This window comes from Ascidiella aspersa, chromosome 1 (genome assembly GCF_963924565.1).
Source record: "Ascidiella aspersa chromosome 1, kaAscAspe10.2, whole genome shotgun sequence".
Classification (NCBI taxonomy): domain Eukaryota; kingdom Metazoa; phylum Chordata; class Ascidiacea; order Phlebobranchia; family Ascidiidae; genus Ascidiella; species Ascidiella aspersa.
The window spans coordinates 26,115,253-26,131,689 of NC_139447.1; the positions used below are offsets into that span (position 1 = coordinate 26,115,253).

The 16,437-nt window shown below is 36.2% G+C and overlaps 2 protein-coding genes across 2 annotated transcripts; one reads left to right on the top strand and one right to left on the bottom strand.

The window, feature by feature from the left end:
* Positions 1 to 930: 930 nt before the first annotated feature.
* On the top strand, positions 931 to 7,295 carry LOC146168567 (protein regulator of cytokinesis 1-like). The gene is made up of 10 exons (XM_083388978.1): positions 931 to 1,096; positions 1,182 to 1,387; positions 1,821 to 1,980; positions 2,181 to 2,303; positions 3,315 to 3,551; positions 3,727 to 3,921; positions 4,174 to 4,382; positions 4,833 to 4,965; positions 5,460 to 5,661; positions 5,858 to 7,295. The coding sequence occupies exons 1-10, from the start codon at positions 989 to 991 to the stop codon at positions 6,238 to 6,240; spliced, it is 1,956 nt and encodes a 651-aa protein (XP_083245104.1). The 5' UTR covers positions 931 to 988; the 3' UTR covers positions 6,241 to 7,295.
* Positions 7,296 to 10,327: 3,032 nt separating this feature from the next.
* On the bottom strand, positions 10,328 to 16,241 carry LOC146168568 (eukaryotic translation initiation factor 4H-like). The gene is made up of 7 exons (XM_083384292.1): positions 15,978 to 16,241; positions 14,627 to 14,774; positions 13,626 to 13,674; positions 13,469 to 13,533; positions 13,043 to 13,130; positions 12,490 to 12,777; positions 10,328 to 12,078 (listed from the first exon to the last, which is right to left on the bottom strand). The coding sequence occupies exons 1-7, from the start codon at positions 16,013 to 16,015 to the stop codon at positions 11,849 to 11,851; spliced, it is 906 nt and encodes a 301-aa protein (XP_083240418.1). The 5' UTR covers positions 16,016 to 16,241; the 3' UTR covers positions 10,328 to 11,848.
* Positions 16,242 to 16,437: the final 196 nt, after the last annotated feature.

Genomic DNA, 16,437 nt, shown 5'->3' on the forward strand with positions numbered 1-16,437 from the left:
TTTTAATTTCGAACTTTGGTAGCCGACTTATCCTTCAATATATGTTAAATGGATTGTGTACTTTACTTCAAGTTTGGACTATAGATATACTGTGTTGATGGGCAAATAGCCTTTTTCCTAAGATTTTAAAGACTCTATTAATAATGTATTATTTATTGGCTTTAATGTAGTATCTATAGGCTTCACCTATCATGGACATTATTGCATAATGACTTCAATGTATAGAAGATTCGGTCACACAATTGAAAGTTAACCTGTTACACTGGATAAATCACTCTAAGCCGCAGCCACTCATTTTGTGGCAAATAAAACAGATCCATGCATATTGTACCCATATCATACCCCTGTGCAATATTCAAAATTTTTAATTTTAATTTTTTTAATGCACACATATATGTGTGTACATATGTTTCATTGTATATAGGGGTTATTTTTTTTTTAGTTTTCGAAAACTACAAGCTGCCCAGCTTAAATATGTGAATATTATAAAACTATGTTCAGCTATTGCATAAATTGAGCTGTTAGCAAACTTATTGTAACACTTGTGAACAATACATTTTTAGACATAAATGTTGAAACAGCATTGAACATATATTTAATTTGCGATTGTGTAGATTTTGTTCTTTATATGACTTAACAAGAAATAAATTCACGATTAATTTTAATCTGCCACTTATAAAAGTACAGACTAAACTGTTAATCTAGCACTGTGTAGCCTGTCATAATTTTATTTGCATCAGTCATTGAAAACCATCTTTAGAAGGTGTTGTAATTTACCCATGTAATTATAAAATGTAAATTTAGCTTTACATAAAGCTTTATCAAAAATTTGCTCTTTTTCCAAACAGATTATTTCTTAATGCAATGTTTTAGGCATTGTTTACATTTATATTTTAATTGTTTGCAGTTTTATGTTGGAGATGAGAGACAATTTAGGAGTGAAATCTTACACATTAGGTACATAGTTTAACCGTCAAAATAACTAAGTATGCCACGAAAAAGTGAAATAATACAAATGGATATACAGAGAGAGTTTTGCACCACAATGCAAGAACTTAGGGAAATTTGGGATGAAATTGGAATCCCAGATGAGCAGGTAATTTTACGGTTAAGTTTTTTACTTCTTAGATTATCAAGTATACCAAATTGAACTATAAATTATTATCAATGAATGTGTTCAGGTTGAGAGTCGAGGGAGTACAGTAATCATGCACATTCGAAACCTGCTTTCTGAGATGGTATCTGAAGAGCTCAACCTGAAAAAAAATATGTTGGAAAAGATTGAACGATACACTGTGGAAGTTGATGACTTAACCTCTAAACTTTCATTGCCTACATACGAACCACCTGAACGATTGACCATCATGCAAAGAGAGAAAGATTTGAGGTTAAAAAACAGTCTTTAAAAATATTCTTAAAAATAAGTTATTTAAACAGATCAATTAAGTTATTTTATCTATGCTATTATTATCTGTAATACACCTGGATAATAACATTCTTGGATGTTTTTTAATTTGTCTGTAAAAACATTAGAGCAGGAAAGACCAACCAAAATCAGTTTGATGACAATTATTTGATGTTACAAATATGTATATTGTGCATGTATATGTATTTGGTTTAAGTTACTCCTACCATTTAGTTTCGAAAGAAAATTGGAAATCTTAAATTACAATCAATGGGTTTCACAGTGACTGTGATCTGTGCCCCTTACCTCGAAGCTGAATCTAGTGTGGTTTTATGAAGTGCCTTTGTTTAAAGGCTTTTTTGTTTTCATACCATATGACAGCAAGAAATTAAATGTAAGAACGTTGTTTTTGCAGAGTACAAGCTAACCGACTTAACAAACTTAAACGCGACAGAATGTGTGAATTGGCATCACTTAAATCTGTTGAACAAGAGTTATGTGATCAACTCTGCACAACACCATGCTACATTCCAAGTGGTTCTATTCCAAGTGATGAACAACTGGAACAATTGAAAGTAATTATAAAACTTTAGCATTCTAACCATTGAAAAAAAATTACAGTTAATAAAAAATCAAGATTGTTTTTTGGCAATAATACCAGTCCATTACAATTAGTATAAAGTGGTAAACAAACCTAGTTCAAAATAATATATGCTTTTCGGTCATGTTTTATTCACATAAGATTTAATTGCCTACTAATTAATTTGTTTTAAAGGACCACATTGAAACATTAAAAACGGAAAAAGAAAGGCGCAAGGAGTTGTTTTGTTCAAAAAAAGCAGACATTGTTTGTATGTATGATGAATTGGACTTGATCCCAAACACCTCTTTTGCACAGGTTAGTCAGATTTGAATGCCAATATATGAAAACTATTTTGGCATGCAGCCATGCACAATTAGAAAAGTATGTTTTATGAAATTTTTGTTTCTGAAAAGAAATTGCCATCAACTTGTATAGGAGTGTGTTTAGATTTCATGACTTTGGAAAAGGTGCATCAGTCCACGAATCTTTTTGACTCTGAAATAAAGGTTAAAAAAAAAACTTTTTTAATCAGTGCTGCATAGTCGAACTTGGGACTCAACGGAGTCTGTTAATTTGCTAGAGTTAGACTTAGGACTCAAGTAAGACTACCAGAGTCCGACATGTGCATGCACAGTTTCCAAATTTTTGAAAGTAACTGCCCTGTAAAGGTGGAATAGCATAGGGTTGAATATTTTCCAACCATGTATTGTGTGCAAATCAATTGACTAAATGTCACTGTATTTTAGTTAGTTAATTGGTAAAATGAAGGGAGATGCCTCTGGCTCAACGACTCACATTTGGCCAGAGCAGATCACTGGTTTAATTTTTTAAGGGAAGTGGGACTGTTAACTAAGCCTAATCTGTAGCCCTGGTTTAAAGTGTCTTGCACCAAAAATCACTACTAAATTACACTGTAGTCTGTAATGATACACTTTATGCTGTTTTTGTTGTAAGTTTAGTTTCAAGGTATTTTATAGAGATAGAACTTTTAAAATTGAAATATCGGTCAAATGTTTTGCAATTTTTTGTTAGCATTATGCCAAGTTAATATGCAATATATTAGTATAGTAAATATTGGTAGATAAACTGAAATTTTCTTTTCAATTAATTTAAATTTTGAATAAATTCTGGCTATATAAAAAAAAATCGGAATGGGTTGGCAAAAACATTAAAAATCGGAAGATCGGAATCAGTCCAAAAAAGTGATTGATTTATCTTTAGTTTTTTATTACTAGGTAGTAGGTACATTCTCAGCACAATACAATACAGCAATAGTTACTTAAACTTTTAAATTATGTCAGCATAATATTTAATGTTGCATTGCAGGACTTGGTAACCGATGAGCTTGATTCCTTCGCGCTTTCAACTGGCAAGATGGAGGAACTGGAAGATCTCCGTCTCAACTTGAACAAACAGAAAAGTGAGGCCGAAGCGTTGGTACAGAATCTATGGAGTAGAATAACATCACTATGGGAACGTTTGGAAGTTGACCAAGATGAACGAAACAAAGTGAAGTCAAAATGCAATGGAATTAAACCTGGTCACTTATCTGCTCTCCGAAAAGTAAGCGATTTTTTAAGTTTTAAATTTTAAAACAGCAAATAAAATGAAACTTTTATTGTCACAAATGAATTTATTGTTTTATTTTTGCTCGCAAATTTAAGTAGATCTAGTCTCTTTAGAAATATTTATTTTTCACAGTACAGCCACATGTGTGATTAAATATATTTCAATGAAGGTTCTTGACAAACTAGAAGCTGACAAGTTGGCTAGTCTACAAGGGCTTACTGAAAAGGCTCGCTCTGAAATCGCTATACTCTGGGACAAATGCTTCTTTAGTGCTGAGCAAAGGCACGAGTTTGCCGCTGCTTCAGACGAAAACTACACAGAAATGTTATTCGAAGAACACGAAGAGGAGCTGGCAAAAATGCATGTATGAATGATTTTAAAAATTACAATAAAAAACATAAGCTGTTCTATATGTAAACTTAAATTACCAAGTTAAATTCATTTTTTTAAATTTACTTTTTTTTTTAAATGTGAATAGGGTTTTTTTGCAATTTTTTTCACAAAAATTGTTAAGTTAATCAGTTAATTAAACAAAGAAGCATTGGTAAATAGATAAAATATTTTTGTTTTGCCCTTTGTTCCCCGAATTATTACACTTGCTCTTTTAACAATCAAGGCCTATTTCGAGGAGCACCAGGACATGTTTGCCAATGTTAACAAGTGGCAGAAACTCTTCCAGCGAATGCTTGAGCTGGAGGCGAAGGCCCACGACATTAACAGGTTCTCAAACAGAGGTGGCAACCTCCTTCAGGAGGAAAAAGAACGGAAGAGGATCCACAAGCAGCTGCCCAGGATTGAGGAGGAACTTTTCGCTGCAATTGAAGTGTGAGTTACAAGTTTTAATTTGCATAAATAAAGCCCTTGTTTTTTGTTTCAATAAAATGCGTATTTTGAATAATATGTTTTGGAACAGTTTAAGAGTCACTCATTTTGTTATATGTTAAAGAGAAATATATATTTTGCCAATAATACCAGCATTAGTCTCTAGAAAACAAAAAACAAAAACAAACAATACAAACATAAAAAAACGGAATATAACAAATTGTTATTAACAATTAACACCAAAATAAATATAAGGTTGATTTTTTTGTGATAGAATAATGATGCTATTATTAGAGATTGGATAATATCACCTTTTTGGACTGATACCGATTGTTTGTGTTTCCATGTCCCTTTTTCGCAAAACAATTGGCACAGAACGACTTCCTGTACGACCTTTAGCAAATCCCAAGTTGGGAACAAATGCACAACTAATGACCAAATTATCTGCGCTAGGTGGGAGGAGAAAAAAGGTCGGCCATTTCTTGTGGAAGGAATACGCTTTGCCGACTATGTCCACTCTCAGTGGGAAGCTTGCGAAAGGCGCAAAGAGACCGAGAAACAAATGAGGCACGACAAGAAACAACAGGCAAGATTACTTTGCTTATATCTGGTAGCGAAAATATATGCTTTCCAAGTTTTTTTTTTGTAAATGTAGTGATGTAGACCTGTGATTTCCATTTTTTTTTCACTTGCATCACTTTACCAAGGTTAAATGTATAACTATATTATCACAACTATACCTGGAACGCCAATGAAATAATGAGCACATATCTAAGGTAGCTGAGAGCAAGAGGACGTCGTAATGCTTTATGTTTTGAACACAAAAGAGGCTTTATGTTTTCTATACCTTCCTTAATCTTTATTTGCTGGTTTAACGGTACTTATGAAAAGTCTCATGAGCTTAACACGCTGGTTCCCAAGCACTGACTAAGACCGAAGCACAATAGGATATCCTCTATTAGTTTTTTTAATTGAGAAGTTTATATCTAAGTATTTTTTTTTAATATTTGCGTGCTGAAAATATTTGAGTGTTCTTCGTTTAAGTCTTTAGACATGCGTATTTAATTATTTTCCTTTTAGGAGTTGCACTCGGAGATGGCGTTTGGAACTAATCCGAAAACCCCGACCAAACGTCGTTTCATTGGCACTACAACCATTCTCAAGACGCCCACCAGTTCTGCAAAGAAGCCCAAAAGGGGTCCGATGGACAGCACGTGGAGAAGCCAGGCCACCACGGTCGCGCCAGCCAATAGAACTGCAGCAGCAACTTACCTTTCGCCAGGTGAATCCACGCATGGCGTCATATAAGGACACGCAAGTAACATGCGATTCTGACCCACTGCATTGACTAGCAGAGTTTTTGTTTCTAATATGTTGACAACGGGAATAGCATTACACGTCTCTGTAAAGTTCTGGGCAAACAAACTATTGCGCGTCTGACCCTTTGCTAATAAATTAAACGTCGACTTTATGCGCAGGTAAACCACCGGTATCCTCGCGTCTGCGCGCCCACCAGCCCGGATCCGCCCAAAAGCCGCGAGTTCCCGCCGCGAAACGTGCCCTCGTGGAAAAGAACCGAGCAACACCCGGCGCCGGAACGCCCCGGGGAAAACCCGGACCCGCCTCGGTAAAGAGCGCCCCGGCCTGTGGCGGCAAGCACGACCTCGACACAACCTTTATTCGGGGCCTGAGCACCACAGTTGTGTCTTCCAACACCGCTTCGACCCAATCCGCCGAGTCCATGCCTTTGCCTGAGGTGAGGGGAACACCCTATTGTGATTTCGCCGCCGAAATTAATTCGAACGCGAAGGAAAATCGCGCCGTTAGAAGCAGCGCTATCGGGGACTACGCTCGGTCTTAAGTAACTTTAAGCAAGTTTTTGGCTTTTACCTACGGTGGTGCGTGAATAAGCTCTTTAATCGACTCCGCAGTATTTCTTGTTTCGTTACAGCTGTTCTGCAACGATGGTGAAAGGCTGTCAACTTTTTAATTATTTTTTTTTTAATATTGACCCAGTTAATGGTTACCACGATTTGCTAAATGAATTTGTGACTTTTTTGAGCGTGGCATAAATGAGCCAGACTTAAAATTTGAGTGTTTTAGTTTTAAAATTATTCCGACAGAAACACATCGTTTTTATCTTTCGTCGGCACTTTTGTTTTTAAAGATACCCTTTCTGATTTTACTTACAAGAAACATTGAATTACACTCGCATTACTTCAAGAATGTATGGCACTAGTGGAAAGTGCTTTTGTCCATACCACAAGCCTATGTGTTCGGGGCGAAATAATATTGGCAAAGCTACTCTGTGTTTTTAATCGTTTCGATATTTTATTGTTCTGTCCTGTGGTTATGTCAACTTCTTATACTAATTCGTACTGCCTTTGGCCTCCCGACTCTTCACACTTTCGCCAATCTTAATTGCTTCTTAACCAGAGTTTTATTTCAACTGAAAAAATAAAAACGATTTTGTGACATCAGCTGATTTATACCACTGCCTGTATTTATAATGTATATAAGCTTTATCGAACATTGTTGCTCCACGATATCGAAAATAGTACTATAGGTGTTATTGCCGGTATAGTTTTGTTTTGTCAGCCATGCTTCACAGTTCACTGTTGCTTTACATTCAAGACTTAAAAAATATATATTAAGTACCAAAATATTAAGTTTACGTCTTGATGTGCGCAAAACAACAGGAGCTTGGAAAACTATCAATCGATTATTTACAAATTAGCGTAGTTTTACTATATCCTTAGAGCAGTGTTGTTAGCGTTTCATGTTTCGTCAACGTTCGTCGCAATTCGCGTGCATCTATATTGATTTTATGCGAAAGTATCACACTTTCTACGGCGTTGCTCTACTTTTTATTAATAACGGCTGCCCTTGTCTTTGTGCTCAAGTGCTTTTCGTGTAAATACAACACTAATGTTTTCGAAAAATCGTCGTTTGCTGTCATCTGATTGTGTTCCAGGTTTCGGTATTACCTATAAAAGGCCAATTTACAATGTTATATATGTATGTGAAATTGAAAAAAAATGATGATCTGCTAGCAAATGATAACGAATGAAACACGTTTTACGGCCGCGTTTAATTTCGTGTTTTTTCATTGAGTGTCCAGCATCTGCAGACACACTGGTGAAGAATGATAATGTGAAATCGTTTTACGCAGCCAATGACAATGTGAAACCGATTTAGGAATAGCAAAAATATAATTGGCTTTCCAAACAAATATTTTGAGCTTGTCCGTAGTTTTCTCGGATACTTTGTGGAGTTTGTGGCTCGACTGTCGTGATAATATCAAATCAACGACGAAAGATTTGTTTGACGTTTGATAGTTCCATTTCTAATTGACAAATGCGGCAATAAATAACTCGGTACGTTAGCCTTACCACTCGTATATATTTATAAAAACAAATCCAACACAATGGATTGATTCTCAAATGATGTCGTGTCGCAGTAAAATAAAATCAAAAACTGCATTTCGAAAGAAAATGTGCGTTTGCAGTTTGGTATCTCCTTTGTAGCGAGTTTTTTAGAATATGTTTTCAAGTTCTTTTTAACTATAAATAAAACGTAACAAAGTTCCACCGGGTAGTATGTTTTTATTTGACTTCTGAGGGAAAACATGTAGGGGAAGTGCGGGACCTATGGAACATGGGAACCATTGGAACACTGGCATTTTGCGCCCCCTGTTGGCCGAACTAAATAAAATTTTGGTTGTGGAAATGAGATTTTGTGTACAGAGCTTTGTCCAAAAAGTTCTACAGTGTGCTTTTGGAAATGGTTGATTTATTCCAATTTTTCACTTTTCTAGGTGAAAAATGTACTTTTTAGCTTGATATTCGTAAGGTGTTTTGAGAGTCTTTAGGTAATTGTAAAGCAGTGAATATTTTTTTGTGGAGAGAGGGGATATCTAGGTACATGTTGAAAGTAAGTTTAATTAATTGTATTCAGAGTACTGGCTAGCCAGGAGTGTTTTTATTAAAAATGGCGATTAGAGGACCTTTGGAACAGTCTGTTCCATTGGTCTCTCGATAATTTTGTGATCTTAATCCTAGATTTAAAGGATGGTGGTATATAAACTTTTAAGACAAGAACATCTAGTAAGGGGTTGTTCACTGAGGACCAGGGTTGCGGAGTCGGACTCCGGACTCGAAGGAGTCGGACTCTGAAGTCGAGTAAGACCACGTAAAACTACCCGTCCGTAGTCCGACGTGCGCATGCGCAATACCAAAAGCTGATATTGCCGTCAATTTCAGTTTGTAATAGGGGAATAGCATATGGTGGATATTTTCGAACCATTTATTGTGAGTGGATGTATTGTATGACATCCCTATGAGTGGATAGCTGAATATCCACCGTATTTAGTTACGTAAATTGGCGGAATATAGGCTGTAAAGTCAGAGTCAGACTCGGGACTCGACGAAATCGCATATTTGACTATTATTATATTTGCAGATATGTTCTCCTAAAAAAGAAAAACAATTGATATAATAAACCCGGGTTACAAATTCTACTAGAAATAAAAAAAAATATCATTTTGGCATTTTGGGCTTGTTTCCATGTGTTTTTATTTTATTTCTTAAAATAAATTTTCTTGTGCCACTATTTCTACACCATAAACTGAGTAGTTAGGCTATGTACTTCAGGAATACTCAGCGCAGTGTTTATAGATGCAGTGATGCTCTGTTCCATAGGTCCCATGGGGTGCTCCATAGGTCCTGTGGGGTGGGACCGATGGAACAAAAAGTTACGTTTTTTATATTTAAAAAAAAACTTACAAGGATATGTCAGATTTAAATTATTTTATGTAGGTACCCATAGCTGTAATCTTTCCGAAGAAAATAACCGCGAGTGTTTTTGAGTTGTATTTCGAAAGATATTACCGAAAATGCAAATCCGTTCCATTGGTCTCGCACTTCCCCTACTGTTGTTCAATACTAAACTCGTAATATGCCCACTGAAATATCTGCCAAAGGCACACCGTTAATTACGCAGGTGGCCAAGCCGTGGTATGGGACTTTTCATTCAGTTTATGTGTTTTTAGGATGCTTATTGCACATTTGCATGTTACTACTCAGATCCAATATTTTTTTGTTAAGTCATTAAATTTTGGCGGCGTCGACAATTTGATGACATTTGTGTAACATATCCCCAGTGTAAATAGCGCTTCGAGTTAATATATCTAGGCTACTCAATATAGTTGGTAATGGATAGATCCTAAGTAGCAATGTCCCTCGAACACACTTAATCTTTACAAAAGTTTATTTTTATTAATATTCTATTGCTGCCAGGCATTATATCAATTCAAAAACTATATTTTCCGAAAATGTAGTTTTCGTGTGTTTTAATGGTTGACAGAAACCCGAAGGAATAGGCTATGTCTCTGTTTGACCTACAGTTTTACTACACCTAAAAATCTATTCCAGCCAAATTAACATAAATTTGCATTTTTTCGTGCCATTAGGCTATATGGAAGTGTTAAAATTTAATGATTTGCTCAATGTCGTATTTTTTATCTTTGTTGATTAAACCGAATAAACGCATTTTTCGTGCTATATGCGTTTGTACACTATATTTTAATGTGCATAGACTCGAATTCCGTTACTTTCATCGTGACATACCTACTTGCTGACTTTATTTTTAAGAACGCTCATTACTAAATAACAAGATTAATTGTTCTACTCGTGGTTACTAAAAATAAACCTAGCTGAAAAAAGTATGTAGGCTGTGAGTAAGGAATAAAAGTGTTAGTATTTATTTCTGCCATATTTATGTTTTGACACGACGGAAGAAATGTGACTGTTGACCTCGGGACTGGTTTGCCCACAACCTGCTATTCTTAAACTTCAAATCTCTCAACGGGATTTCATATCAAGCAAACCAATACTTTATCTTAACTCACATTTTGTTTATTCTTTTAAACTGCATTGCGAATATCCGGAATGTAAAATAAATGAAGGGGTGCTTTATCCGTCGACGGATGTTCGAGTTTAAATAGTGATAGTTGTCTAATTAGCAGTCCTTATTACAAAATTTAAAAAATATTATCCGAACATTATTTCAAATGGATAAGGAGACAAGCTTGGACTTCTTCCTTGGAGGTTGTTGCAAACATGTCCTTTAAATGCTGTTACAAACATAATCAACGTTTTAAGAGAAGCTGTTCAGACAAGATGTCCTTTAAGGTTTAACAACTGTTTCTTGTTAGCAAATAAAAATGGCAGCGATTTCGACGCCGTAACAGTGGCGCATTTACTTTCAAAACCAATTATTCGAGGAACACCGAGAGACACATTGTAGCAGATTAACACGAATTCATTCCGAACGTCCTATTAACCATACAGCAATTTCAGACCATATGTCAGTTATTTGAAATCATGAGATGAAGATAATGTAAAACGACCTCGGCAAGCCAATCAGAGTTAAAGTTCACACTTTGTGCAACTTCTACAACTTAAGCGGAGCAAAACCGAACGCTCCTAAAAAGCGCAAACGTTTATGTGTCAATTAAATATATCTCAGGGATTATCAAAATGCTGACAAAGCTTAATCAGACAGATTGGGTACGGTGCCGAAGAGTTCGACGGAGAACAGGTTTCAATGGTATTTTAGCAACTCTTTTATAAAATCCATTACAAGCGCAGCGACAAACGGCAAAACGCTTTGTATAAGGCTGACTGTCGCCAACGACAAACGAGCAAGTTACACCAGAAACACAAATTCGTATGTTACCCACATCACACACAGCGGTTGAGAAAATATCAGGCTTGTTTTGTCGTCAATCAAGACTCCTGATGTACTGTTAAAATCCACCACGCATACCATTGCAGAATAGAAAATCAACAGTTTCATTGGTAATCATTTATAGTTGGCGCAAAGTAGAAAATCAAACAGTAACGCAAATATTAACTGCAAGTCAGCAGTAAAATTGAGACACTGCAACTGCAAGTTCAGTTTAGTTTATTTAACTTTTTAAAACTGCTACTACAAACCCTTTTATCCTGTAGTAAAGCAGCTTTTGTAAAGACATGCCAAAACACCAAAAAAGTCAGATAAATTTAATTTTGACAAACAATAGAGTTAAAAATACGCAAAAATTTTCGTCAAATGACAAAATCGGGACTTTTCTACAACCGTCTACAATTGAAACAATACAGTAACCGCAGGCTACAAAACAACCAAGTCAAAAACTCAGTTTTGTCGTAGGCAGTTACTTGCGACAACACCGGAACACATGGAGCCCTTCGCACGAGGGAAGGATTGGGCTTCGGCAGGAAAAAAAACAGCGAGAATCATCGAAACAACGGGCGGCGAAAAATACAAGATGGCGGTAGTTTATGGCAGCACTACGCGAGGTGGTAACGCAAAAGCACCAGGGTTGCGCAACAACGTCAGGGGAAGGAGCCCGGCGCCCATTCCGGCTCACTTCTTTAAAGTACAAGTCTTTCGGAGCTTACTTAGTCTTACTCCAGCTGTGCCTCCATTCGCTGCTCCTCCGCTTGGACCTCGCGTTCTTGAATGGTAAGTTTTTCCTCAACTTGCTTCTCGATGTCGTCGAGGCCCTTTTCGGCCATGATTTCCTCCCGGGGGCGCGCGCCACCGAATATCGCCGAGCTCGGGTTGGCCACTGAGTTCACGGGAAGACCTTTCGTGCGCGGCTGTAGCTTGAGACGCGGCCTGTTGGCTGAATCCTCTGTAGAAGTGCAAGGATAATGCATACTATTATCGACTTGTTTTCGTACTTTTCTTAAATCGCTGCAACAATTTAAGCTACCCTGTTTTTATTAACTGTGAGGGACTGTACGCACGCATTAAATAAAAGAGAATACGGCGTAATTTACCACGACTACTGTATCTAACCTTTAGGGATGATTTAATAGCAGAGATAACTCCCTGTGTCGCTAAACTTTAATATGTATATTGTAGAGGCTACGGTCATGAGCACAATACGTTCATGTTTGCCAGGCTTGGTTTCAAAACAATAGGCCACCAAACAGACCGCGCAATACGTACTTAGGTATTTTGCAGACATGAAAGCGCAGGGTGCATCGTAAGGGTAAAAAGGCGAGAAAGTGTTAACGCAGAGAAAATAAGGTTTAGTCACCATTGCTTGGTTCCCTGAATTCTGGCTCCCGCTGCTGGTAACGCTCCCTTCCTCCATACTCTCTGTCCCTGCCGCCATAACCACGATTGTGCCCGAAGTCCTGACCGCCGCCTCCACCAAAACCACCACGATCTGGGTAGCCGCCGCCGCCGCCGCCACCACCGCCGTGGCGCCCTTCATACGGCTGGTAGCCACCACCGTCATTGTAGCCTCCACGTCCACGACCCCGGCTGTAGCCGCCACCGCCGCGTGGCCCACCCTCAAAATCCTGATGGCCACCTCTTGGAGCTTAACCAAAATGTGTTTAGAATGTTGGTTGTTTTAATAGCTTTTTTTTTTTTCACAGAACCTATGGCTAAACAACAAACGTATGTTTATTCGTCAACCACACAGTAATACTATATCGAGAATGGAGATCAAAAATAAAAACGATGTTTCTAAAGACAAGATGCAACATATTTGTCATGTAGTAGTAAATATAGATATTTTTTCATTACTTCTTTTAAATACCCTGAAATGCAAAATACCAAGGTAAGGGATATAGAACACTTACCGCCAAATCCACCTCTCCCTCCTCTGCCACCTCCTCTGCCCCTCCGATTTTGTGCAACATTCACCCTCAAGTTGCGGTCCTCAAATTGCTGCAATAAAATGGTTGTAATATTACTGAAGCAAAATATTAAGTTATATGGGGTACATATGCAGCTAATGTGTTTTGCTTTTATTTAACCTATATGTTATTTTTACAATAAATTAACTTTTACTTGCAAACTGGCATGAGGCGATGACAGCATAACAATTAAAACATATCAGTTTAGCAATTACGTAGCCCACCATCGCATATAATTCTGGCTCAAAATACAGACTGCATTTAAAAACTGAGAGTATTTGATTGACAAAGCTACTTGCTTTTTGAAGCACGTTTTTTTCAATACTAGCTTCTGAATAAAAAAAATGTCCTACAAGAAGATTTCATTACCGCTCCATCATATTCCAGAGCCTGTTGCAGAGAATCCAGGTCATCAAACTCTACATAGCAGAAACCTGCAAGTAACAAATAGTATGGCTAATGATATAGAAAAATAAACATAACTTTACCAACAACTCTCTCAGACGATAAGAACAAGTCCCCTTACCTTTAAATTTGTCAGTTTCTTTGTCTCTGACCATTCGTACATTTCTGATCTAAAAAATTAAAATAAATTTGATTATTGTCATATATAAATAATATTGTATTAAAAAAATATTCTACCCAGCTATCCAGTGTTTAACATTCTAAAAATTGTCATTTGAAGTAGTTTTGTAAATTGTAATAACATAACTATAAAAAAAAAAGAAACAAATACAAGGCTGTTGCCAAAACTTAATATTTTGCCTATAGCAACACAATAGAATCTTCAGCAATTCAGTCTTTTTTATTAAACAGTATTGTGTTTCAGTTCAACTTTACGATAAACGTGATTAATTATGCAGTTAAATATTGTGCTTAATTAATATTAATACAAAGTTACTACTGCCAGTAATTCATAACCAATATGATAACTATGCTGCCCATAAACTCACTGAATATTGGCCTAAAGCTGACCTTGAGTGGGGACATGACCCAGATGTTGGGAAACACTGCTATGGCGCAGTTTGTCCAAGGCCAGTCTGTTTTATGATGAAATGTTACTTTTGCAACCTAATGTTTTAAGAGAATTGCGAACTATGAGACTGGCATTACATGTTAGTCACTCGACAACAACACTTGATTGTAAGGAGCCCTTATCCAAACTTGCCATCGCATATGTACAATTAGACACTACCTTATACTGTGCAACAAGAAAGTTATTGGTTCCAATTACCCTGATATAAACAGCAGACAATTTGGATTCAAACCTAAGGATGTAATTTTGTACTTTTAACATCCTCATACTTTAAGAACCACTGATTCAATTGCTTGAATTTTAATGCTATCAACAGGTTTAGACAGATATTGTTTACAATCAATAAACAAACACAGTTAGTGCCTAGCCCTAGTGGTACTAAAAAGTAGAGTATATTAATAAGAAATAACAAAGCAAATAGAAACTGAGCTGTGGTGTAGGGTGGTAAATATATCGTGGCATAGAAATCAACAAACTTTATTATTCCATACCTTTTGATCTCTGAATATTGCGTCAATGTCGCCCTGGATTGTCTCAATAGGCAGATTTCCTACAAAGCATGTGAAAGGTTCCTCAGTTGGAAGTTCAGCGGGCCTTCCTCCACCACGCGAGCGATAACCACCACCACCACCACCTTGTCTGAAATCACAAAACATAAATTTATTACAAACATGTATAATTATAATTTATGTGTATATAGATAAATAGACAGTTTATGCAGCTGTCGGTGAATATTTAACCCTAGTTTCCATTGCTAAATGATTGACTAGAATTAAATTAATATATTTTTTTGGAACACTATATACGGATCTGTTCATAAGTTTAATGGTGAAAATAACGGCCCAAATAGACATAAAAAGCGACATGCTTTATTGTTCAAACGTTTCGGCAAATGCTCATGCCATCATCAGTGATATGAAGGCCACATCAGTTACAGCCGTTTATATACACTTTAGTCGCACAAAGGAATGATAAAAAGGTGCGAAACAAGCGTCACAAAAACGATAGATAAAAAGGTGCACAGAAGCGAGGTGTAAGCAACCTGCGAGTGTGCGTCTAACGAAACAGGTGCATAGCAACTACGACTTACAATATATTTACAAGCAAAGAAACAATAGTAGGACAGTATAACGTTTCGTTTGAACAATAAAGCATGTCGTTTTTTATGTCTATTTGGGCCGTTATTTTCACCATTAAATTAATATAATTTACAAAACATTCCATGCTACAGAAATTATTCCTAACAAAATTCTCTATAAGAAGAATTAGATGGTTTACAGCTGAGAAAGGTACAGTGATTCATAGTTTCGTAATTTGCTTTGCTTTTAATTTGCAAAGTACAACTACAGTAATTCAGTGCTATGTTTATCTACATAAACCATAGGGTTGACCTTAATAAATATAACATTCCTAAATAGAAATAATTTACAGCCCTTAAAATTTCATACAAAACACTTATTAATTGCAGTTCCAGTAAAGTCTTTAAACAATACCTTGAATCTGAAGTCAAGTCACTTTTAATAAATAACAAGTCAAGTATCAGTTCAAGTCAATGCCACAGAAAGGAAACTTCAAGTCAAGTCATTGGCATCCAAATTAAACGTTATACTAGTAAAATTAGTTAATTCATTCTATTTCTGACAATATTTTGCTTAGCGAATACCAAAACTGAATTAATAGTGCCCAACTTAACATGTCTAAAATGAAGGTAAATAGGCCATTGAAAAAACTAATTGTAATTGAAACACTAAAGATTAATTTAAGTGATAAGTTTTTTTAAAACAAGTCTATTTTGAATCAAATTATTAGAAAAAATGACTTAAGTGCAAGTCTTTAAAATACCTGCCATGTCCGTAGTTTCCACGGTCATGATATGCCATTATACATTTGTTTCAAAATTCTAAAAAAAAAGCATCATTATGATAATATATTAAAAAAATTGTATAGTAGTTTGGTTTAGAGTATACTACATTCCATAATTTGAATTTGCAACTAAAATGTGCGGCTGTAATAGCAATATTCGTACTATTTTTACAGCAAAATGAAATACTGTACTTAAAACCATAGTTTTCCGCATTTGAGAACTTTTCGTGGCTGACCGCAGGGATTTTTCACAAAATGCGCCAACTTTGGTGTAAAGGCACTGTGGTGCAAATGGGGGATGTTTTGCGGACTGCAATTAGATTCAAGTTTAGGCAGCTAAAAAAATTGTATGGTCATTTTACAAAAAATATGGCCGCAGGCACTACTAAGAATAACTATAGGCGGGATCAAATCCAACTAGTTAAAAACTCCGGCAAGA

Excerpts from the sequence above, each read along its gene's own strand:
- LOC146168567 (XM_083388978.1), top strand. The coding sequence starts at position 989 with ATGCCACGAAAAAGTGAAATAATACAAATGGATATACAGAGAGAGTTT. Across the intron at positions 1,981-2,180 it reads AACAACTGGAACAATTGAAA|GACCACATTGAAACATTAAA; the intron begins GTAATTATAAAA and ends TTTGTTTTAAAG. Across the intron at positions 4,966-5,459 it reads GGCACGACAAGAAACAACAG|GAGTTGCACTCGGAGATGGC; the intron begins GCAAGATTACTT and ends TTTTCCTTTTAG.
- LOC146168568 (XM_083384292.1), bottom strand. The coding sequence starts at position 16,015 with ATGGCATATCATGACCGTGGAAACTACGGACATGGCAG. Across the intron at positions 14,775-15,977 it reads GGAAACTACGGACATGGCAG|ACAAGGTGGTGGTGGTGGTG; the intron begins GTATTTTAAAGA and ends TTGTGATTTCAG. Across the intron at positions 13,131-13,468 it reads CTCTGGAATATGATGGAGCG|CAATTTGAGGACCGCAACTT; the intron begins GTAATGAAATCT and ends ATTTTATTGCAG.